Raw genomic sequence first — 25399 nt, 5'->3', positions numbered from 1 at the left:
TTGATCGCTGAACTCGGAGCTCCAAGAGGGATCATGAAAGCTGTTCTTATTAGCGACTGAACTTTGTGTAAAGTATTGAATTTTATGGTATGACGTTTGTATTCATTATGGGCATTTTTAAAGGATGTTTTTAAAATGTTTTTTTATTTTTGTATGTATGAGACCAAAGGAGAAGCTTTTGTTTAGAGGAAATATTTTATTTACAGCAGAATGAAAATCATTATACAAGCATTTCTAAAAACTATACATGTATTTAAAAAATGAATTAATGATGTCTATGTTTTTGTTTTCAGTCTGAATTTAGGAAGCTGAGCAGTTTTCGTATAAATAGTAATTGAAAATATTTTTCTAAAAAAAGGTGCACAGCACTCCTTCATTATATTTATTTAACAACTCAGAACAGCCAATCAAGAAAAACAATAACGAGTTGAACCAATCAGAGGTCAGAAAGGCCTAAACCAGTCAGGTCCAGTTTTTTTTAAATTAATAAAAGTAAATGAAAAGAAATTAATTTTTGTGTTTAGTTTAGTTTTCTTGAATACAGAATAAAAACCTCCACAACACATCTGAATCCTAAAAGTCGCAGTAACAACTTTACAATACATCTAAATGATTAAGGCTAACAGATCTACTTTTGGCTTTTCAAGAAACAAAATACATCATCAGAAGATAAAAATACACAAACGTTTCTTCATTTTCCAGATTTTTCTTTCTTTGCTGTTGGAGCTGATAACTTGATGCTTCCTTAGAGAATAAAAACCATGAGTGTCTTTGAAATATTTTACAACAAACCTGAAGGCATTCAGAAGGAAAAAACTGCATCCATGTCAGCCAGGAGATGAGAGCATCGCAGCCTCAACGGAACCACAAAATCTAAACTATCTGGATGAAAATCTGCTGTAACCCGTTCCTTCAATAGGAGTGTTTCAGCCACAAATACATTCTGTATCATAATCACTTAGAAATGATTGACTGATTCATGTTTGACCATAAAAAAACAGAGAGCGATCCGTAGTGTAAACGTCTGCAGGGATCTGAAGGTGGAGATATTTCCGGTTCATCAGGCACTGGGTTGTGGCGACTGAAGGGGCGCCGCAGCAGCTCCTCAGACTTCCTGTCCTTTGTCGGCCCGTTTGGGTTAGAACCCGGTGGAGTGGACGGTGGGGATCGGGTAGAACTTGGAGATGCGGCTCTGGGTGGTCGGGTTAAGGCACTCGGACTCCCCGCTCATCTTGAAGAACACTTCCTGTTCCTGCAGCTTCCTGGCGAACTCCTCCTCCAACGCCTGCAAACAAACATCAGTTACCATGGAAACAAACAAGGTCATAGAAAGTGTTTTTTCAGACTGTATGGAGCAGAGAGTAGAACTGTAATGCTACTAACTAAGAGTTATTAAGCTAACTGTGCAGTTAGCATGCTACCTGCAGCCTCTAACCAAACAGATCGTTTAAAAACTATGAAGTTCAGAGTTTTCTTTCTATATTTTTGTCCTTTTTTCACCAATTTCACTTTAAAAGTTAAAAATTATAATTCAGGTACTTCTGTTGCGGCTTTTGGAACGCAGGAGATAGAAAACAGTTTCTATACAAAACCTCTAAACTAGTTGTAGGCTATGTTTACCACCAATGCTTGTTGAGATATATTCTACACATACTGAGGATCATATTAAAGCCCTTTGGCACCATCTAGTGGTCAGCGTTTTCGATGCATGCCTAATTCAATTCATTATTTTGTTGCTAAAATGTAGGGCTGAAACGATTAATGGAATTAATCATGATTAATTTATTACCAAAATAATAATTCAAGTAGTAATAAATTAATTGTGAATTGGAATACACACCAATAAAAAGCCATTTTCTCAAAGAACAAATTCAGAGCAGCAATTAAGCCGAAAGTTTACAAAAATATATATGTTATGCATTTATCAAGATATATCTATTTATCACCTTTTGCTATGAAATTCTTAACGGTTTTATCCAAAAATTAATCAAAAGGTCATCCCTGCACTGTGCTGATGTTGCGTCGAGCAGAAGGAGCTGAGCTTTTCACATGTTGATGTTATTGTTAGTCGCAGCCCTACTAAATGTAATGTAGTCTGAAATCCACTTGACATGAGAAGAGAGAATGTGATTTGATCTAAATAAATAAAGTGCAGGCGGTCTACCTTCTTCCTGGGCCGGAGCTTCTCCCTCCACTCCTTCAGCTCCACGCTGTGGTCCTCGTCCAGCTCCTTCAGCTTCTGGGTCTCATGTTCGATGAGCAGGTGACACTTCTCATTCTGAAACACAAACATCTCTTCAGCTCTTTCTGCTATGAAAACCTAACTTTAACACGGCTAAAGCAGTTTTCGCATTGAGGACCTGCAGCTGCTGCAGCTCCCGGATGTTGGCGTCGCATTGCAGCTGCAGGTCTCTCATCTGGTTGTCGTGTTTCTGCTGCTGGTGTAGACGCTCGTTCTTCTGCCTCTTCTCCTCCTGAGCTGCAAACTGGGAACAGAGACAGCAATGAGGCCGGCTGGATTCATTCACAGCTTCTCTCTGACCTGAGGCTCCATCCCACCTGCTTGACCTTGTCCCTCTCCTGCTCGGGGGTGATGAGCGCTGCGGTGATGCGGAGGCTCTTCTTGAACATGGCCATGCGCGTCTTGGCTTCGCTGCGTTGGATTTTGGGCAGCCGGGCTCGCTCCTGCGTCTGTTTGCTCTTCAGCTCCTCGATGAGGCGCTGGTTGTAGCGCTGCATCTGCTCCATCTCCTGCAGGCACAAACCAGCTGCTGGGAAAATTCTCAGAACCACAAGACGGGTTTTACTTTGATATTTGGGAGCAGAACAAAGTGTTGCTTCTAATTTCTGAATCATTTCCCTCTGCATGGTGATGAACTAACTGACTGAGGAAGCCATAGACTCCAGCTGATGTCCAGCAGCTCCAGCCATGTTCCTGTACCTTCTCATGTCTCTTCAGCAGCTGGTGTCTCTGCATGAAGTACTGGTCTTTCAGCTGCTGTTTGAACAGCTGGTGTTTCTCCTGCAGGTGGCGCTCTTCCATCTCCCACATTGCAGCCTCTCGTGCTGCATGCAGAAACAAGAAGACAAACATGAGGCGGACTTCTATTAAGTTGTTTAAATAAGAAACGTTCGCAGCCGTCTTAAGCTTATTTTATAAAGATCTCAGTTTATGACCTTTGAACCCTGTCACTTTCATTTCCAGTTAAAGCTGTTCAGGATGACCGGGCCAAACCCACATTTCTGAGCAGTGACTCATTTATGCTGCGTTCCAGTAACCGGGGAAATGTGAAGTCTGAGCTGGAAAACGTCTTAACGTTCTGGTTAAGAAGTTAGAATTTCAACATGGCGACGCCCATAAACATCATTTTACAATTTACTTTCCATTAACGAACACCACTTTTAACGTGTTCAGTTTAGAGTAGTAGGCATTGATTTAATCAGACTCTTGCATCTCTGTCTTATGTTTCCACCACAAGGATGATGCGAGGAGCGGCCATTTTGAAAAGTGAAGTCGTCCTTATAATTCATACCGGGGGTGTTCGGAGTCGCTCCCAGTTTCCCAGTGGGGAAACGATCACACTGGGCATTCCAGTTGATTTTTCTGACTGGGAAGTTGGAATTTTCCAGTTCAGAGTCCCGAGTAAAACTGGAACGCAGCATCAGAGCTGGACAAGGACTGGGTGACTCAACATGATGACCAGCTGCAGATGAACCAAAAGCAGCTGATTTCATCAAGAATATGTGGCTCTCAGAGTCACTTTCTACTAATTAGTCAACTTTATACACAAAACTTTAGAAACGGCTTTGAGGAACCCAAAAACACAAATAACTATTTTTTATTTTATTTAATTAGCTGATTCACACAATCACAAATTCCTGAACTATTGCAGCTGTTACCTGGAAGCCATGGGTAATATTTAACAGAGTCGACCTCCAGGTTATGAGTATTTGCTGCTGAGTGTGAAGTGGCCTAAAAACGGAAGACTGCCCCCTATTGGTTGGGGTCTGTGTCTTTGTGAAAGTCCTTTGATGGTGAATAAAAACCATGTAAAACTGCAGGTTTAAATTTCTACGAAGTAAAAGCATTTCTTCTTTGACTGTTGATACTGTGTTGCTCATCTGAAGCACTTAGCAAACTTGGTGATTCTGGATCATCAAAGTTTATCAAAGTTACAAACAAAACATCAAAGCTAACTTTGATGTTTTGTTTGTAGCTTTGGGATCTATTTCACAAAGCGTGAAGGAAGGTGAAACAGTTCCTGATTAAACCTCAAAGTCAATCTGGGGTGAATTTAAGTTATGGGATGCTCTCTTCCCCCTTTTTCAAAGAAAAGACATAAACATTTTTAACGAGGACACCTAAATAATGTGTTACAATTTACTTGATAAAGGTAGCAGTTTTTAATTAAATCTAAAATACTAAGTAATTAGAAGATTTTCCTATTTATTTTCTATGAATTCATCGTTAACATCAGTTCTCAGCTAGCTGTGCCATCTGGTGGTGACATATTTAACATTTGGGCTCCTGGTCTTTTCCGTTACAGCGGTGTTAAAGCTGAACCAGGGTTCACCTCTGAGCAGCTGCTGCTTGTGGTTCAGGCAGTCTCTCTCTATGGTGGCCAGCTCGTGCTTGTGTTGCTGGATTATTTTCTTCAGCGCGCTGTCCAGATCCTGCTGCTGCTTCTGGAGGAACTCCTGTTCCTGGATTCAGAAGAACACACATGGTTTTTGAATAAAAGTGATATTGAGGTCATTTCTGCACCAACATCAACGAGCAGGGCAGGCCCTCTGAGGTCAGATAAACGTGTCGTTTCCAGGCTCACAGCCAAGCTGTCAGCCTAAGAACAGCTTGAGCTGCTAAACCTGCTGTTAATGAGCGCTTCACCTGTCGGCCATGTTATTCTGGGCTCAGCTAACTCTGAAGGAGTCTGACCTCAACACAGTCAAATGGCACAGAAACTGAAAAACAACCAGAGATGAAAAACAGCTGATATGATGCATGTCAATCAGCTCTGACATCACAGAAACTCTGCACCAATGGGAGTCTGGATTATGATAACTTTCATCTTCATCGTCCCTGAAGGCGACAAGCGAGAGGGAAACTCAATAATCTGACCCACAACACTCTTCAAGGTAGATTTTTTACATTTTCTTTTATTTTAAATGCTTTTTTTGGTAAAGCACCTCGAGACGACATTTGTTGTGAATTGTAGCTATAGAATTAACATGAGAGGCCAAAGACAAACTGCTTCTAACATGTGGCCAGATGTTGCTTCTGCTGTTAATTATAATGAAGGGTTGAGACAAAATCATTTGAACATTGTTTTCATTTTTGTCTTAAATAGGTATTCCAGAGTAACCTTTACTGGTAAAAACAGGCCAAACGTTTCCTCTGACATGCTGAATGGCCGCGCTGCTTCATGAGGACGATTCAAACCACTCAATCCTGACATCAGCCACTCCCTGTGGATCACAGTCCACTGTCCTCCCACTCACACTCAGACACTGAGCGCTCCGGCTGGTGGAAGTGGTTTTAAAGTGCTATTGGTTTCATTAAACAGCTTCAATCATCAGAACAACAATGGCTCTATGATTTAATATAATAAACATTTTTCAGTGTCAGAGAGGGTTGGAACAGAAAATCCACTTTACGACATTTCATTGTGTCACAAGCTGTGGAGAAAGTCCTGTTTGCTGTGAGGCAGGGTGAACAACAGAGGGAGCTAAAATGAGGCAGACAGTATAAGATTTAACCTGGCCTGGTGGGACAGAAGCTGCAGAAACTCTGGAGGACAGATGAGGGCGCAGTTTGTCTCAGCGGAAACATTTTGGACTCTTGAGGGGCAGAATGTGACGGAAGGAGGTGAAAGTGGTGGACGGCTGGGACTCACCACTTTCTTGCAGTTCTTCAGCATGTTCTGGCACTTGGACAGCTCCTTGTCCTGCTCAGCTTTGATGCGCTTGGCCTCGTCTCGCAGCCGGTTGGTGTGCTCCTGCTCCAGCCTCTCGATGGTCTGCTTCTGCTGCCGCTCCAGGTTCTCCACCTCCTGGTCGTACTGACGCTTCTTACTCTGTCCAACACAAACCGCCTCATCACTCAACCGTCTCCATACATCACTGAGACTTTCTGTGACACTGAAGCTCAGAGGGGTTGGAGGAAACATTGTGATGATAGAAGTCAGGAGAGGAGTGAGAAAAACTAATATTGCAACAGAAAAGCAAAGCTACTCAGTTCTGAGCTCTGAATTTCCCAATGTTCACATGTGATGTTCTAACTTTATTATTAGATTTTTTCAAAGAAAAACTGTTAGAAAAGCAGTTGTTTTAAACAGTCAGGAGACTTGATCCAGTGATGCTCCTTTGTGCAGCAGCTTTCACAGAATGTGACTGAGCTGCAGTTTGCTGGGAGGCAGTGAAGTTCAGCAGCTTTTAGCTGAGCTGATCAGGGTGATAACAGAACGGTTTGTAGCTACGGTGACCAGGTTCAGGAAGTTCACAGTGTCATGTGAGCAGGGGAAACGGCTCCCTGTGCTTATCTCTAAACAGAAACTACAGCTGCTGCTGGAGCGGATCCGTTTGAAAACAAGGCTGAAATGTTGTGAAGCTGGAGGAAAGCAGACTCACAGTGGTCTCCTGCTCAAAGCGTCTGTAGATCTGCTCCTTCTGCTGCTGCAGCTTGTTGCTGAGCTGCTGCTGGGCTCTCTGCTCCTCCTTCTGCAGGAGACGCAGCTCCCTCAGCTCCTGCCGCCTGCAAGAGGAGAAACAGTACAGTCATAAAAAATTCCCAGTTTAACTCATTTTCATATTATTTGCATAATAAGTGTTTGGTTTGAATGAAGTGACATGAGCACCTGAGGAATCTCATCTCCTCGTTCTTGGTGTCGTTGTCAGTGACGATCTTTGATGTTGTGACGCTCACTTCCACCCCGTCCACCATGAACTTACGAGTTTTCTTCAGCGTCTTCTTCTGCCGTTTGGAGTCCTGAGGAAACAGCAAGCAGGTTAAAAAGGAAAAGGTCTTGCTGTGGATTTATGTGTGTTTCTGAGGCTTACCTGTATAGAAACAGAACCAGGCTCCTTTGTTTTGGACAGGAAGCTGGAAATGGACAGATTGAGGTCTACTGAGCTGTTGTCTGCAGCCGAGCCCCTTCCTGAGTCAGAATCTCGCTCTTTTTCGTCTTTGGCTTTGTCCGGAACCTTCTTCTCCTCTTCAGCATTCGTTCTGTCTTTTTCTACCGGCTGCTCTCCGTTTTCCTTCTTCAGGACTTCCTGCTCTGGCTCAGGTAGAGTTAGAGTCACCTTGAGATGTTTGTATCGGTCCTCCTCCTCTTCCTGAGCTGGAGTGTTTTCTTCTGGTGCAGCAGGTGAGTCAGGAGGCCCAGGAACCTCGGCCGTGTCCACTTCCTTTTCATCCTCCACGTCTATCTCCAGCTGCTGCAGCTCCTTGGACGGTGTGTCTGGTTGGGCCTCTGACCCCGGTGAAGTGGCATCAGACACGGCCTCTGGAACGTTCTCCTCTGACGGTTTCTCTTTAGGTTCTTCTGGAACTGGAGTGTTTGGAGCTTCCTGTGGTTGCTCCTGTGCAGCAGGCGCAGCAGGTTCTTCTGTGGAGACGGTTTCCGCCACATGGTTGGAGTCGGGAAGCTTGGCCGGGGAAGGAACTGGTAGGATCGGTTCCATCTTCTCAGGGACTGATTCCAAGGGCGACAGAGGGATCTTTTCGTCCTCGGAGCTGGCGACGCTGACGTCAGACGGAGCCCGTTTGTGGCCCTGGAGGAACCATGCAGAAGTTAGAACTGTCATAAATGCAGAGTCAGCAGAAAGCAAATCGTATGAAGTAACAGCTTCAGGACTCAAAAGAACATCCCAAGCACGGCTAAACAACTGCAGCTCCTGCTGTGTTCCACGTTGTTTAACCTCCTCTGCAGGCTTTCTGCAGGTTTCACCAACTCCACCATTATGAATGGAATTTAAGACTCGCACCTACACAGAAATGCGCAAACTTCGTCCAGCCAACTGGCGAAAAACGAACACTTACACATGACAGAAACAAAAAGAGGTAGCTATCAAGGCTGTTAGCAGCGAGTTAGCAGTAGCATCAGCCGTCTCGAGTCAGTGAAGACGTCCGAGTGCGGCTCAAGCGTTTGCCTGACCGAAACGATTCGTGAGAAAACAAAATGAAAATAATATGAGGTTAAATAGTGACAAAATTTAAGGCATTGATGTCAGGTTAGTTTTTTACACTAAATTTTAACCATTTTAAAGGCTTTCATTTTAGACATTTGAAGACTTTAAGTATGAGCAGGTACCATGCTGTCAGATGTTACCGTCTTTAACTTATGCTGGAAGATTTATGGGTGAGTCAGATAAATGTGATATAGATGTAGAAATGGATATCAGGCTGTTGCTGTTTCTGGTGTAGAAAGTTAAAACAGATGTGGTCTGCATAGAAACTGGTTTTTCTAATATCTGTGTTGGTGTGGACAGATCTCCAATGTCTGCAATTTATTATTTTGACCAATTTTCTTCTAGATTCAGTTTCTTGTTTTCAAATTGCTGAATCCTCATTGAACCATTTCACTCACAAAGAGAAGGTTTATGATTTTAATGTGATGCCAGCTTGGTGCTGTGTTCCAGTCATTCTGGGTTTCATGTGGCCTTGAGGAGCTGCAGTCATCATGATAAACAATGGAGAGATCAACGCTCAAAGTGACCCAACAGGAAGGATGTTTATGCAGAAACAGAACTAGAGTAATTAGTGTTTGCAGTGGCAGCATTCCCACGTCCTGCACCTTCTTGGCTTTTGAGGATGAAAACATTAACTAGGATCTTTAATTTTCCATCAAGCAGAAATGCCTAGCCCATAAAAGCATGATCTGAATAACAATCCTCTTTCTGTTAACTTCATGTTCAGAACTCAACAAACACTGAACTTGAGTCTTTTTGAATTCCTGTAGGACTTTAGTTTCTGTTTCAAACAGAAGGCATACCTCTAGAATGTGCAGCAAGCTCACAAATGTTTATATTATAACCAATCCTGGTTTTGTTTTGATCATAAAGAGAAGATATTTGGACAGCTGTTGGTACTTTGAGACATAACGGTTTGATCTCCCTGCCTCCATACTGAATATGAGGCTATAGCTGTTTCTATTACGGTCAAAAATAACAGATCTTACAGTCACAATAGATATTTAGCATTTTCTTTTTAATACAGTTAAAATACTCTTGAGTTATGAGTGAAAAGTATCAAATATTAACAACCACTCTTTTTTTCACGTCATAAATATCCAGTAAAATAGACTTTGATGTAAATATCTACTCACCAGATGTGCCTCGGTCTCTTCCTCCTCCTCTTCCTCTTTGTGCTCTTCGATCTCCTCGGTGACCTCAGCCTTCGCCTCGGCTATCAGCTCCCTCAGCGGCCGGCTGTCAGTCACAGTCGAGACGAACGAATGCTGCACACAAGACAAGACCGAAGGCTTGTTGGTAGATAAAAACCAATGTCATTCCAGGCGTTGTTCATAAGAAGAGAAATGGAAACCAAACTCAAAGACTCAGCCAATGATCAGCTGCTGGGTGTCAGCTACCTGTAAACAGTCAAACAATTAGAAGAATGTGAAGATAATCAAGACGCCCAACAAAAAACCCATGATAGAAAAATAACATGATGAGAAGAGACTACAGTATGATTTGCTTAAGAACACGTTCAAAACGCAAAATGGAGCAACAATGTTGTTTGTCAGACGACCCCAAACACTAAATTCAAGCCAGAGTAACGCTGAAGTGAAGTGGGTTGACATCTGGGTCTGTGATGTCAACCCACTTAAGGAAAGTAAGGAAATCATCCCAGATTTCCTTACTTTTAAGATTTCGGTCGATACTTACAAGTGAAACTGATCTTATTTTCTTATTTACCTCGGCAAAGGTCTGAAAATCAGCCGCTGTCCTCTTTTGCTCCGTTAGAGATGGCTGTTGACTGATAAGTCTGCACATGAGCAGTTATACAATAGGCACCCCACTGTTGCTAACTTCATCGCTATATTTAGCAACTTTTCTGACAAAAAAATAAAAAATAAAAATCTGTTCTGGCAGGTGAAGTTTTTCAGCCAGAAACTGCAATTGTTGCTCCTCCAGTAACATTAAAACTGATGTTTTTGTCCTGAGCTTGAAACCCTGTTCAGAGGCAGCAGAAGCTGGTCGACTCCATGCAGTGCAGATTTGAAGCCGTTTTTAGAAACAACCAAATCTTAGTGCAGTGATTCACTAGAAGGTCAAATCATCAAGCAGTAAATATTTCAGTCTGAGCGTCTGCAAAGAGAAATGCAGAAGCTGCTATTACTAATCTTTTTTCTTTACTTTCCGCAAATTAATAACAAATCTGATCATTTCTGTTTTAACCTTCTGATTTGTGTGCATGGAAAGAAAAACTACTATTCTATTTTCAGCTTCATTTACTTTCAAGTTGAAAGCTGTTCAGAGTGATAAGAAGCAGAGACGTGACTCCGCTGATAACTGAACCCAGTTAGAGACACAAACTGCACAAAGTTTAAGATTGTGATAACACATTAAACACATTATGCAAGACCAGCTGAGTGTTCAACACTAACCATCGTCTGCCTACACTTAACAGTAAAAGCACTTCAATCCATCAGCAAAATGCAAGATTTAAACACGGTCTCACCTTCTTCGGTTTAGAAATCTGCTGCATGTATTCTATGGCAGGCCTGATGATGTGAAGCTTCTTAGATATCAGAACCTTCATCGGCGGCAGGCCGCTGTTTTGTATTTTTAAACCCATTGCGTTGTCTGTGCAGTGCTGTGGTTTTCCCAATGTGCATGAGGTAAAATGCGTCCGGCTGGCCTGCCTGTCTGCACACTGAGTGAATGAGCAGCTCTGGTTTAGCACCTTAAACCCCACGGAAAAAGCAAAGCCTGCTCTGCTGACGTCAGCTCCAGCAGAGGGATGAGTGTCAGTCCTACTGGGACAGACGGCTCAGAGCGTACAGAGCGGCTCAACAGATGTCGCACCGGGTTCTGATGGCAGGTGGTGCATGGGTGGAGGTGGGGGAGGAAGTGGCTTAGAAGTGGCCAGGTGTTGGGGATAATCACACATTGAGAGATTTAGCTTTGGACAGACGGTACCTGAAGAAGCTGCGCTGCAGTCCATCTGCTGTCCAGGTTCTTGTCCAGGCAACGTTTCAGGAAGTCGCTGAACTCTGGAGACCTGAGCAGAGAAAACCAAACATTTAGTCAGCTGTTCACTCAGCCGTCAAACAGAAACATGGCAACTCACCAGCGCGACGGCTGCATCAGTGTGGGCGGGTCGGACTTTGCGATCTTCAGCAGGACTCTCATGGGGTTCATCTCGTGGTTGGGGGGCTCGACCTGCGCCAGCTCGATTAAGGTGACCCCCAGGGACCAGATGTCGGCCTTGTAGTCGTATGGACGGTCCTTGGAGGTCTCACACATCACCACCTCAGGGGCCATCCTGAAAACATTCATCCAACCTTCAACTTTCACGTTTTATCAAAATGTTTCAACAAATAAAAACCTGAAATGTGTGCTGGGCTTTTTTCTTTACTTACATGAGGATAATTAATTTATCCTCATGTGTAAATGAAGATATTTGCAAGAGAAACAACTATAGTGAATAATTCTTCTTAGTCCTAATGTGCTATATTGATTGTTTTGGTTTTCCATATGAAGTGAATGAGTGTTTTTCATTATAGTATAATTAATTAGTTTTGATCTATGGCCTCTTTTTTGTAATTGTTTATTTTTGTAGTTACTTTTATTTTTAATTTTCTATGTGATCTATGTATGCTACGTATTATTAGTTGTTTATGTTGAATGTCTTTCTTCCTTTTATTTGGATCTCCATTAGTCGTAGTTCTCTGCTTCTACTCCCACTACTCTAACCTGGTGGATTCACTGAGGGTGTCATGGTAGTAATGCTCTTACATGTATGTTGCGTCCCTGCAGGTTTTTGGGGGGATGCTGAAGGAGTATGGGGTATTTGGGTGGCTTTTAATAGAGTAGAGTAGAATATTTATTGTCACTCTAACAATGAAACATTGTACAACAACATTTAGGTGCAAATCTCCAGATAAAAACAATGTCTCACCTAAAACAAAGATTATAAATAATTACTTTCATTGCATTTATCCCTTGATAAAAAGCTAACTGAAAAATGACCACTGACCAAATTGACCACTTAGCAGCATTCAGCATGGTGATGGCTGATGGATAAAAACTGGTTCTAATCATTCCTTGTAGAGCTGCTTCTGCCTTCTTGGCACCAAGTCAAGTCTGTTTCCAGTTGGACTCGGTCAGGGCTGTCCCCTGTCCACCAGTCCTGTTTCTGGTGTTCATGGATGTGATGGAGGTGGTGGAGAGGAGGGACTGTGTGTTATGTCACACAGACCCTCATCCCAGCGGATCAGGCCATGATCAGGGTAGGCTCCTCTAAAGCCTCTCCAGTTCTTTAACTGGTTCTTCTCCAGTCTGTCCTGCTCAGATTCGTCTCCTTTAGCAGATCATTCATGTTCTTCCCATGTATGGTGCGCAAGCAATTTCATTGGTAGCAGAATGCCTGCATTGATTGGCCTGCGATTTACGTCACTGCATGAGTGCAAATCTCCAAACAACATCTCAACCACTGCGATGTACCAGTGGACATGTCGCCTGCTATCAGAGAGCAGCGCCAGGAAAACACGCGTCAATGTTTGGAGCAGAATAACTGCAAACGGCAGAAGAACTTGTCTTGGAAGAACTGGAAACCAATGAAGAAATGAGAAACTGTCCAGCTGTGGTCAACGTTCTGTTTGAGACAATTGTTGTTTTGTCCTAACCGGTGTGAAACGCTGTTAGCTGCTCAAAGTTGACAGGAAGATGAAGTTAAATACACAACAGACAGCAGAAAACCTGCTGGAGGCTGCATATAATTTGTAGCTATAATTGGACAAAGGATTGAGTCAAGCAGGCACAGAAAACTTCTCACATTTATATTGCAATACAAAAATACATTTAAAAAATCCCTAAAACTTTGTATAATTTTTTTTCTTCCTCACAATTATGCACAACTTTCAATCACATAGAAGCCTAATGAAATACCTTGAAGTTGATGAAAAAGCTCATAAATGCTTTTGTGCAGCTCAATATTTTCTGGGAAGTTTACTTTTTATAAAATGTTGCATTAAAATAGAGGAATTATTCCTCCACTTACCAGTAAGGCGTTCCAATGAAAGAATCTCTCCGCTGAAGCGTCTTTGTGTTTTTGGCCGATACGCCAAAATCAGCTGAAAGCCACAAAACACAGAAATGAGTCAGAATAACTGAATCAGGAGACTTTGGGTCATGTGAAACCAACAGTCTGATTTTCCTGCAGGCAGATACTCGGACACCTCTGTGTGTGTTATGTCACTGGACACAATGTCTGCTGTGTATTTCACCATGACTCATGCCACTCTGAATAAACCTGCATTACTACAACTTCTGTGGTCAGCAGCACCAAACGGTGGATGCTGAACAGGAAAGCCACAAACCAATAAGAGACTGAGGCGTCACACTTCATTTCAAAGCTCTTATTATTAAATAGTATGAATCTTTAGGTTTCTCTGTGGTTGATTCTGTATTTATTTGGCAAGAGTCTGTCAGTGTTTCTCATCTTGGTAATATTTGCTCAGTCTGCTTTGCTAAAGTAGATTTTCTGGATTCTGACTGAGCCATGAAAAAGTTGATTCTTTAAACTCAGAATATAAGATTTTATCATCTAGTATTACTGACAGAAAGTTTTCAGTTTGTACAAACGAGCACGAAGCTGGACAGGCCAACATTTTTCTTCTATTTAATCCAGATGCTTGAAATGAATCACCAGATAAGCGTTACATGAACATAATATGGGTCTAAATTACCAAGGCTAAAATAATGGGAGTTAAAAACTACTGAAGTGGCAGAACTGTGTTTATGACCTAACACTTTGTTTTAAAAATGAAATAATTAAGTAATCATTTGAGGAAAACATCACAACAGTATTCCAGGTATCTAAAATGTTGAATTATTGGTAAATATTTGCAGTATCTGCTGGCAGAGGTTAAATTCATGTGAAGAACAGAGCCTTTGTTTAGAACACGGGACGCCATGGCGCCGTCACCAGCTGGTTCTTACCCAGCTTCACGTCTCCGTCCAGAGTGAGGAGGATGTTGCCGGCCTTCAAGTCTCTGTGAATGATTTTGTTTTCGTGGAGGTAGACGAGCGCCTGCAGGGTCTGCTTACACACCACCCGGATCTGCGGCTCGGTCAGGGGTCTCTCCAGTTCTGCGCAGAAGAGGTACAGTTGCCATGAGCATGTGCTTTAAATCAGCTCAGCATGGCACGCTAATGTAGCCTAATTGTAGGTGGCGATACGGCTTAAACCACAATTAAAGTCTTGCAGAAAGCAAGAAAGAAAGCGACCATGTGGGTGGTCCGCTGAGGCCTTTTTTCACTTTCGCTGCTGGTTCAAGCCATTTCCCTGTTGGTGAAACAACCTGTGATAAAAAGTGGAACTGCTGACTCACCGAGCATGACGGCATCCACTGCCCCTCCTGCACAGAACTCTATGAGGATCTGCCAACGACAGGAGAAAACACAGGACCAGCGTTAGCTTCCAAACATCTGCTTTTCTTCAAATAAAACACACATGAAGCTCATAGAAGATTTGACCTCTCACCTACTTTCACGGCTTTTTTTTAACCAGACTATTAAGTCTCCCCAAAATAACCTTTAATTGTCCACAAGTGACCTCTCCAGTTTTTTCAGAATGGCTGTTGAAGTAGTTTCTTACATGTGAAAGATTTTATTTTCCAAATTTGTAAGTTTGTCAGAAGGAAAATAAAAAATTATTTCAATTCAAACCAAAAGTACTCTATTCATCCTAAAGGGAAATTAAACTCATGCCATCAAAGCTTCTTCAAAACGTTGTGGAGGTAAAGGACTGTTTGGGAAGCAACAGCAGTTGGTTAATAGCTCAACGGTTATAAACTTGTTATAAAATATAATATTTAGCCAGTGGGACTGAGTCTCAGATTGGACATGAATCATGTCCAACAGCCACAGAGTGATGGAAGTGCAGAGGAGAAAAAGAGGAAAGACGACAATAGGCAGATATGGAAACTGATATCACAATATTTACCAGTTTGCACTAACCAGTGCAAGATTTTTGAATACTGTGCACCCTTACAGTAACAATAACTCTCAAATACAAACAATACCTGCAACATTCACAAGGAGAGCCAAGATCAGTGCAGATTAATTATTTACAGCATATGAGGTGCTACTCAGGTCAGCAATTGAAAATTCCTGTTTTTTATATTGCAATAAATATCTTAGAGATAGAAAATATTGTAATTCCAGATTTTGCCCCAATATTGTGCAGCTCTGATTGAAACTGCAGGATTTTAGGCTTCAGGGTAATCACTTGGGAAAAGGAGCTTCAGTGACTCAGAAAGCAGCTGAACCATAAGACAGAAACTGTTCCTGATTTCAACAGAAATATTCACTTCTTCCTAGAACCTTCTGGAGCTAAAAATACAAAAACAACCAAACTAATATCTTGGCTGAAACAATGTGGGAACGAACCACCACCCAGCATTCATGAATGAAACGGTCTTACAGGCATTCAGAGGCCTCAGTGTGGCGGCTGACGTAAGAGGATTGAGGCTTTCCACACTGCCAGACCTGAGGCCTTCTGCTGCTGATAGGATTACAGTTTGTATGAACGGAGAGCCGTCTGCAGCATCTGGAGGCTCTCCTCAGCAGCACAGCATTCGCACAGCCTCCCGCCCACAATGAGATTGAGAAATATTGGCCGAGTGTTACTATCTGAATAAAAGAGAAGTTACACTTCTGCAAAACGTGAAACTTTTTGTGGTTTACACATCTGTCAAAAGTGTTTGATATGGTCAACCAGATAGAAAGTGAAAAACTCCTAACAACAACAAGGAAAAGCTTCAGTGGAATTCCTGAGCTCACTTGAGATTTTCAGGACTGCTCCACTTCCAACAAAGCCGCTCCAGGCCACACAACGCCCCCGTCTTACAGCGCTCCTGGCTGCTTCTGGTGCTCCTCTGTTGTTTTAGAGGCTCTGCTGTGGCACAATGGTCGCCAGAGACTTTTCAGCGCGGCAGCGTGAACAGAGGAACCACAGGCCAGGGCCGCGGCTTCCTCCCTACTTGTTTATTTGACACATTCACACTGAACTCCATTTAGAACCGTGCACCACTTGTTTTCCAAGCCATTCATGTGACACAAAGAGGGCGGATGTGGTCGAAGGTGATTCCACCTGAAATGTTGTGGTGAAGAGCAGCAACTGGAATGACAGAGACGCAGCAGTGAGGAAACGCAGCGCAGTAACAGCCGTGAAGCGGCCGCCTCTGGGGTTTTACAGAATAAAGTCTTTCATCAGGAGAAGGAAATGTCCTAGAGTCCGTCTCCTCTTTGCATGAACAGGTGCGACATGAAGAGGAAAAGGAGAAAACTCTACCTCTATCAGAATGAGCTTATTGTTTGGAGGACAATGGGGAGGAAAAGGGCAGAGCGCTCAACACAGCACTGAAATGAAACACCAGCTGATCATGAGAGTTAACAACGTTCAGAATGCCTTTTCAGACCTTCGTGTGCTGACTCACAGGAGCGCCATGGTGATGTTTCTGTGTCATCTCCTGTTCACTATATCTGCCCTTTGACCTGCCACACTCAGATTATTTACATGATAGGAAAAAGAAAACTCTGAGTTACTGCAGTCCAAGTCCTCTAACCTCTTAGGCTGGATATTAATATACGAGGACAAACTAGAAGAGATACAAGTAAAACATTAGACATGAAATTAATTAGATCAATGTTTTAAAGGAACGTGTAAGAAAATTAAAAACAAAGGTCTCATTTGGAGCGAACAGATTATAAACTGGTATGATGATTAACAGCTCCTAAAGCTGCTTGTTGCTGCAGCTCATGTGAACTTTAACCACATTTTATCCCACAATGCAGCAGTAAAAAAAAAAAAAAAGAAGGAATTTTGCAATAATTTTTTTTCATCAGATGATGCAACGTAAAGACAGGGAGACAGGATGAATGTGGCTGAAATTGTGCAACACAAACTATCCGATTATTCATATTTGACATACAAAAGACAATTAATTTAACAGGAAAAAGCTGTGAAGATACTGAACTGATTGTCTTCCACCCAAATGAACCAGTAAGTCATTCAGTTTGAAGCAGATAGATCCCTGCAGAAGGAGCCCAAAGCCTCGCTGCTACCAGCTGCTCCACTGATCAGCTCTGAATGGATCCAAAGAGGAACATGAAGCTGCTGCTTCCCTCCTGCTGATGCACACTGCTGGACAGCTGGCTGAAAGAAGCTTCCTCAACCTTTCCTTCACACGTAGAAAAAAGAATTCCAGCTTTTCTGGAAATGAGACAGTTATGACCTGATAACTAGGAGAGCCCCAGCAATGTCTCCCATCCAGGAAGGAAAAACTCTGGTTGGGAGTTTAAACTGGTAGTTGGTGGTTCAGTGACAGGCTCACCACCAGCACATTTAGCTCTGTCACAAACAAAGACGACCTACGATGAAAATGGAGCAGGTCTGAAATGTTCTGAGTAAACGGTGAGTTTGATGGCTTCCATGTCTGCTCCCACAGCAGTCTGCTTTTCCTCATCCTCCTCTTTGTCTTTCAGATTGATAATAAAAACAGTGACATCCCAAAACTATTTTGTTCTCTGTTTGACCTTTGTGGCAGTTTTTATACAGTCCACCGTCTTCTAAATATGTATTCTTCAGAAACCAATCTTTGTGCTTCCTTGGAGATTGAAACCTTTTTCTCCAGCTAGCCTCGCTGATTAGTGGTTTTCTTATGAACACTCAGCTGTTCAGTCCCAACTCCTTGACTTCCCATCACATTGTGCTCTTACTGTCACTATTACACCATTCAGAGTTCTACTGTTGTCCTTCTTTCATTTGACAAAGCTTTGAAATGCTCACCTATCACCACCATTCAGGTTTGTTTCCTAACCACATTTCTTCCTGAAAGATGATGGTTAGGGTCCCTTGAAATTAGGGGTGCACCTATTTATTTGCGCCGATTTCGTTAATTTTGGGAGATCGGCGATCAGCTGATACATATGTGTAAAGCTGGTCTTATCAACCTCTGCAAAGGTCTAAAAATCAAACACTGTCCTGTTCTGTTCTCCCGTGAGAGAGGCTTGACCGACAGACCGGCCCACCAGCTCATGTCTGCACGTTAACAATAGTCACCCCACTGTTACCAACTCAGTGACTTTCTTGCTACATTTAACAACATTTCAGACAAAAAAATTTATATCGGTCAAAATCAAAATCAGCAGGTCAGAATTTCTGGAATTCGGTAATCACCGATAGGACAGAAAACTGCAATCAGTGCATCCCTGTTTGAAAGCCATTTTATTATTTTCCAATTTTAGTTATATTTTTTCCAAAATTCAATTTTTCTGAATTCCATTTTAAGCATGGGGTCCTGGTTCTACACTTTCCTTCCAGGTTTTGAAAATGTGTTGGACAGTTCTCGACCCAGTTTTAGTCGTTTCTGCCTCTGCTTGATGCCAGTGATCTGACCCTTCTTAAACAGACTAACATCTTCTCCTCAGCCACAGGGTGTGTCTTTCTACATACTTGTGTAAGAAATGAGAAGCTACTCATTGCATCAGCTGAGGTTAAAGAACTCGTTGCAGCTGAAAGATAACCGCCTGCAGTAATTATTATTATAGGAGGCTTGGATCTGTTTGCTTAGGTAAATCCAGGTGGCAACATTTTTGGCCAGTCAGCAAAGTTCCCTTTCCTGTAGCAGAATGCTTTCATTTGACCATGAGCATGTTGACAACAAACCAAATCCTATTGATGCAGCTTGTCAGATTTTTTACTTTTCTAACAAGCTTGAGGTGAAACGACATCTTTCTTCTTCAGATGAATGAAAGATTACTAATACTTACTTTACAAAACCTTCATTCAAAAAGTCAAACTAATCTTTTTGAACTTTTTGAAGCAGACACTCACCCACAGCTTGCTCTCGTAGTAGAAAGCGTCCAGCAGTTTGACAATGTTCTGATGATCGCAGGAGGCCAGGATGTCGATCTCCACCATGTAGTCCTCCAGCTCCTCCTCTGTCTTCGTATCGATGACTTTGGCAGCAGCGAGGACACCCGTCTGCTTGTTCTGAGCCTGGAGGTAAAAATACACCAATTTAATCCTTCTTCATTTCTTTATACGAGCTTCAGACAGGTTATATAGAAAACACACACATGCCAGAACCATCCGAGCCAGAAGGAGGTAACAACAGGGTTAAAGCCTTCGCTATTCGTGATGTTGAAGTGGAAATTCCTTCGACTGTTTTGGCTCCTCGGCAGACAGGATGTACTCAATGAAGACGCCGCTGCGATATGGGATGCAGCCACTTCCTGCTGATTCACAGCTCCACAGTGAGCTATGAACAGCATTTAAAGCTTAATAAACTCCCATCACTTCTGTAACTTACAGTTTGAGCTTCACTGTGAAGCAGACAGAGGCATGGCGTTAGAACGGCGGAGTTTAATATTTCTGGATAATTATATAACCTGTAGGCTCTTCTCATCTGACTGCAGCTGGAAATATGAGCCGTCATATCTAACTTTAAATGCCTCTTTATTGTCCTATGGAAAGACTTTTTATTCAAAATTACATAAATGAACATTGTAATTAATAAATTATTAAAACTTACTCCAAATACATAAAAAAATTATTCATATTAAAAACTTTTATTGTGGATGTTATTTTGTCAGTTTTATTTATTTGTTTAATAATGCTACTTTACAGTCTAAGGATCTTTTTATTCCATGTTCTCACCTTCTTAAATGGGGCAGGTTTGGCCACAAAATAAAACACTATTATGCATTAAAAAATAAAATAACCAAATAATAAATGCTAAAATAAATAAATAAAACTGTTATTAGCAAACTCGTATAATAAACGAGTTAAAGTTTATTATAACTATTATATTTATATATAATATATATAATATATAATATTATAATATATAATATGTATATATTTATTTATTATATTTATAGTTTATTTATATTTTATAACCATATATGTGACTGAACTGATTTTTTTATTGAGTTATTGAGTCTTGGTCCTCCAAGACTCAATAACGTCTAACTGCTTAAAAGCATCGCTTTGAACTCCTGCAACTCAAACTAGATCTGGAATATCAACCAAAACCACCAAGCTCCACTTTCTACTGGATAACAAAAACCACCAGCTGATGGTTTTTATAAACCAAAAAAGGTTTGGCTTAGTAGATAGCAACTGCAATTACCATCTGAGGTAGTAGGATAATATTTTGCAAGTGTTATGAACTTGTATTTTTCATGCTGATGTAATATTTAGCCACTTGGGCAGAGTTTCACAGCAGCCGGTTCTCACACCGATCACTAATGGATTCGCCCATCGCAGAGTGATGGAGTAAGAAAGGAAAGAAGTAAACAGGCATAGACTGCAAGACTTTGGAATATCATGCAGCCCTGTTAGTTATCAAACAATGCATCTAGTTCAGTTTAGGATTCAAAAAACGTTTTCTATTTAAGGAAACTCAGCAGACTGCAGCATTCACTTCTCCTGAACAAGTAGCGAAAATAAACATTAACTTGATTTTGAGTCATTGCAGCAATTCCTTATACAGAGCATGCATGTGGTGACAGTGGAGAGGAAAACTCCCCTGTAACAGGAAGAAACCTCCAGCAGAACCAGAACCTGGCTCAGAGTGAACAGCCATCTGCCTTAACTGACTGAAGGGTTGAGAAGACAATGATCATCATCAGAACTAACAAATACAAATCTCTTAAAAAAAAAAAAGGTGGGCATTTTTAGATATAAAAAATCTAAAAATGGTGACACCACCCTCAGTCTGAGCTTACTTGAATAACACTTCTCTTTCTGACTGCAGAGTAATTGGATTTTCTTTTGTACTTTCTGTTTGTGGTGTTGATGATATGTTGCCCTGGTAGGGCTAAATGTTAGAATGGGGGTTAAGTCTGCCTGGTGATTATTTTCAGTGCAAGTAGGAGGTGATGCAGGAAGCATTGTTGGGACTTTAAAATAACATAAATGAAAGCTTTTGTTGATCTTTGATACTAAAATCTGACGTTTCCACTTCAGTTTACACTGGTACGTTGCTAATAAAGTGGAACAAAAAAATAAATAAAAATACAAACAGATATGCTAAAAAAAAAAACCTCATCGTTTGCCTCATTCCTTCTGCAATGCCAGCAGAGACGTGTGCTTGTGTGGGGAGTAGATTTTATTTTGATTTAATTATTTCTTTAAAACTACCAAAGGAATAGAACCCCTGACCATGATGTGTTCTACAGGTAATAACTATATTTCACCTGGGTTTGATTGAATTCACAGAGAAGTTATGTTAGCAGCTTTAAATTATGAATTATTGAAATAAAGGTGGGCATTTTTAAATAAAAACATTGTCATAAAAGAAAAACAAAAGTGCAACAATCAAGGGTAAACCAACCTTGAAAACTTTGCCGAACGCTCCATCTCCCAGCTCTCCAACTATTTCCCAAATCTCCTCTGGATTTTCATCCCTGCGCACATGTTCGTATTGCTTCTTCTTCTTCTCCACTCCCAGTTTAAATATCTTACGGAAATTAAAAAACGACATAATGTCTCCTGCTTGAAAGTTCATTAAGAAGTAAGACAAAACAGCAGGTTTGGAGCAGGTTAATGTTGTCCCATTAGGAATACAAACTCAAAAGCTTCCATAGCAGTCCAGATCCAAAGCTTAGCTTAGCCTCTGACACCAATCTGACCAGTCTACCCAGTGGCTATTTCACTCATAATATAAACACTTTGTACACATAGAATAATAACCACTAAAATCTTAACCGTTTTGCAGCAAGTAAAACGTGTATAATTTTTTTCTTTTTCTTTCTTAAAGAAGTAACTGTTTCGGGAATCTCGTCGTTGTTCCAACTGGCCCGACAACAACCCAGTCTGTCCGTGGGTCTCTTTCTTCAACAACAAAAAAACACAAACAAAAGACAAAAAAATAGGCACTGTCCAAATCCTCACGTTGATTCCGACAAAGTCCCTCGCTACAGTCCAAAAAGACACCAATGTACGCAGTTTATCCGCGGTTTAGTGTTCGTTAAAACCGTTAAAACGGTCATCTTTTTCCGGAGCGGGTCGGGCTGCTCGGTGCCTCGTAGCGGATTTAGTGACCGAGCGCGTTCACGCACACCCCAGCGCGTGCCAGCATTTCTTTTCTTCTTGAGCTGACAGTTGGTTAACGGTTGGTAAATGAGGCTAAAATTAGCTTTCTGCTGCCCTCATCTGACCGGGGTAACCAACAGAAACACAACACACCTGCTTAAACTGCTCCCCCTGCCGCCTTCTCAACCAAACCGATCTAGGAGCGCTTTATTATTAGTTACAGTACGGAAACATCCAAAGTCTCTTTGTTTCAGTGAAACTACGTCTACCATGATACATTGCGACACAATGCAATGTGTTACAATGATACATACAGTATAGTATTATTAAAAAAAAAAAAGAAATATCACACGCTGTGAGACATTACAATAAGTTTCTATCAATAATATTTAGACCGGAACATTTTTTGTAAGTTTCAATGAGTGGGTCATATGACTACAGACAACGCTAGCGATTGACGCTTACGTCACAGTTACAACCATATTGTGAGTGACTTTTAGACATATTGATCAAGCCAAAATGAAAAAATAAAAATAAAAACAGCGCATAGTCTCAAATCTAAAACTTAATTATGCAAATATTTTACTTATGTCGAATCGTCTTCTATATCCAAGTAAAAATAATAAATTAGAATCTATGCATAATATGAAGAATATAATACATAGAGTGAACAAGAACGGACTTAAAAGTTGGTTATATATGCTTGTTTTAGTATATGATAATGAAAATAATACATTACTCCAACTTATTCCATCCATCCATCCATCCATTTTCTTCAGCTTATCCGGGGTCGGGTCGCGGGGGCAGCAGTTTTAGAAGGGAGGCCCAGACTTCCCTCTCCTCAGCCACTTCTTCCAGCTCCTCCGGGGGAACCCCAAGGCGTTTCCAGGCCACCAGAGAAACATAGTCCCTCCAGCGTGTCCTGGGTCTTCCTCGGGGCCTCCTCCCGGTGGGACGTGCCCGGAACACCTCACCAGGGAGGCGTCCAGGAGGCATCCTGACCAGAAGCCCGAGCCACCTCAACTGGCTCCTCTCGACGTGGAGGAGCAGTGGCTCTACTCTGAGTCCCTCCCGGATGACCGAACTTCTCACCCTATCTGTAAGGGAGAGCCCAGCCACCCTGCGGAGGAAACCCATTTCGGCCGCTTGTATCCGTGATCTCGTTCTTTCGGTCATGACCCAAAGCTCATGACCATAGATGAGGGTAGGAACTTAGATCGACCGGTAAACCGAGAGCTTCGCTTTTTGACTCAGCTCTCTCTTCACCACGAAGGACCGGTACCAATCCGCCTGTGGATCCCCCACTCCCTTCTTCCCTCATTCGTGAACAAAATCCCGATCCTACTTATTATGCATTAGTATTTATTGAGAAAAAATATTTATTAAGATTAGTTATCAAAATAACAACATTTATATTAGTTGTCTATTGAATAACAGTTAACACCGTGAGTTTCACAACCTATTCCTTAGATATTACTTTTCTATCAGCAGTAATAGTTCCGTTATCACATAACTAAATAGTTAACATATAGAAAACTATTTTTGAAAGGTTCACACAGCTTTACCAGTTTTGATCAAATGAAATCCTAATAGCAGTTTATTATGACTGCTAACTATTATAACTTAATTTAAGCTGTAGATTGGTGCATTTTCAGAGGTAACCGTAAGACTTTATTTTAAGCACGTTTGTTTTGAGTTACATATTGCTTATTGTGATTGATACCCAAAATGCACCAGGAGGGATGTCACGTGAAAACAAGCTATTGAGAAATAATTTAAAATGTAAAACGTTCCATCAGAATCGGTTGAAACTTCATCGTTTCAACTGATGTCCTGATTTCTAATGTGCCACTCACAATATGGCTGACACGTACCGTTCCTGCTGGGGAACCACACACGTGACTCTCCATGGGCGCTAGCTTGCTAGTGAGACACCAACTGAACTTACAGCAACAGAAAAAAAGAAAAGGGGGATTTAGGAAAACACGTGGTGTCGTTTTCAGGATGAAATGCAGGCAGCTGCGATGGATCCCGCCGATGAGCCCCCGTCCATGCTGTGGGGAATGGACCCGATCTTCTCCGCTTTTGCTCGGCTGTTTGTCAGGGACATCCTGCAGATGACAGAGTCCGTACAGGTTCCAGGTAACAACAACCTTCAGGGCAGCTGCAGTTTGTTTTAACTTAAGCCTGTTCTTGAAGAAGTTCTTCATGATCGCATTTAGACTGAATAACCTTGAATTTTTTTGTAAACGAATGAATTTTGTTTCTGTTTATTGTCTGTAGGCATTTATTTCTACAATTTACATCCAATCTACAAAGTGGATGTTCTTGGAACAGTGGTTTACAAAAGGGAGAGAGACGACTTCTTCTGTTATGGAGGTACTGATTATCATAATATTTGTGTTTAAGACATTTTCATATTTTCCAGTCATATATTTTGCAGCATATTCTCTCTGCTAATGCAGACATACTGTCATTATTTGTATAGTGGATGATGGTACTGGAGTTATAAACTGTCTGTGCTGGAAAAGTAATCTATTGAAAGAAGAAGAGGATCCCAGTAAATGTAGGTCTCAACTCAATGAGTTTGAATATCAAAAATGTTGACACTCGAATTTTAATCTAATGTAAGTTAACCTCTTTAATTTAGAGGTTCCTCCTAAAAACTGATATTTTTATTAAAGTTTACAGAAATTGTTTTTGTTTTTTTCACGTAAGCTGGGACGAAACACAGTGATGCAGCCGAAGGTGGGTTCGATCTGGTCGCAGAGCTTAGAAAACTCCGACAGAAACAACGCAAACGCTGTCACCTGGAGATCGGAGAGCTGATCCGGGTTCGAGGGCCTGTGAAGACGTCGAGGCAACAGAGAGAAATCACAGCTTCCACCTACTGTGAGTCTACTTTTCAGACCAAACATATTATATATATATAAAAAAAAAAAATTCCCTTCTCACCCTCCGCGGGTGGTCTCTCTCTTTCATCCTCTGAGCTCGGGTCCTCTACCAGAGGCCTGGGAGCTTGAGGGTTATGCGCAGTATCTTGCACATTTCTGGACTGAGATGTCTGATGTTGTTCCTGGGATCTCTTTGAGCCACTGCACCCGTTTGGGGGTGACTACCCCG

At 41.6% G+C, this 25399-nt stretch overlaps 2 protein-coding genes across 2 annotated transcripts in view; one reads left to right on the top strand and one right to left on the bottom strand.

Annotated features, from left to right (window-relative positions):
* Positions 1–438: 438 nt before the first annotated feature.
* LOC103143892 (serine/threonine-protein kinase 10-like) lies at positions 439–22459 on the bottom strand. The gene is made up of 18 exons (XM_007560606.2): positions 21576–22459; positions 19070–19234; positions 14562–14610; positions 14170–14319; positions 13229–13301; positions 11297–11491; positions 11146–11227; positions 9327–9458; positions 7057–7773; positions 6855–6985; positions 6628–6751; positions 5895–6074; positions 4575–4704; positions 2942–3066; positions 2560–2751; positions 2361–2486; positions 2165–2278; positions 439–1285 (listed from the first exon to the last, which is right to left on the bottom strand). The coding sequence occupies exons 1-18, from the start codon at positions 21747–21749 to the stop codon at positions 1139–1141; spliced, it is 3006 nt and encodes a 1001-aa protein (XP_007560668.1). The 5' UTR covers positions 21750–22459; the 3' UTR covers positions 439–1138.
* A 1669-nt stretch (positions 22460–24128) lies between these two features.
* The window catches only part of stn1 (STN1 subunit of CST complex), a 5379-nt gene continuing 4108 nt past the window's right edge, over positions 24129–25399 (top strand). Inside the window, exons 1-4 of the mRNA XM_007560603.2 lie at positions 24129–24418; positions 24560–24655; positions 24765–24842; positions 24995–25168. Of these exons, the coding sequence (XP_007560665.1) occupies positions 24286–24418; positions 24560–24655; positions 24765–24842; positions 24995–25168 (481 nt within the window). The 5' untranslated portion in view covers positions 24129–24285. The remainder of the gene's footprint in view (positions 24419–24559; positions 24656–24764; positions 24843–24994; positions 25169–25399) is intronic.

Source organism: Poecilia formosa, unplaced genomic scaffold (genome assembly GCF_000485575.1).
Source record: "Poecilia formosa unplaced genomic scaffold, Poecilia_formosa-5.1.2 Scaffold117, whole genome shotgun sequence".
Classification (NCBI taxonomy): Eukaryota; Metazoa; Chordata; class Actinopteri; order Cyprinodontiformes; family Poeciliidae; genus Poecilia; species Poecilia formosa.
The sequence above is the reverse complement of the archived record's forward strand: the minus strand, read 5'-3'. Positions and strand labels throughout refer to the sequence as shown.

Bases quoted from the DNA above. Each gene is read 5' to 3' on its own strand.
- LOC103143892 (XM_007560606.2), bottom strand. From the start codon at position 21,749: ATGAACTTTCAAGCAGGAGACATTATGTCGTTTTTTAATTTCCGTAAG. The intron at 6,752-6,854 runs GTGCTCATGTCA...CTCCTCTTGCAG, and splicing joins GAGGAGATGAGATTCCTCAG to GCGGCAGGAGCTGAGGGAGC. The intron at 2,487-2,559 runs GTGGGATGGAGC...CTCTGTTCCCAG, and splicing joins AGAGGGACAAGGTCAAGCAG to TTTGCAGCTCAGGAGGAGAA.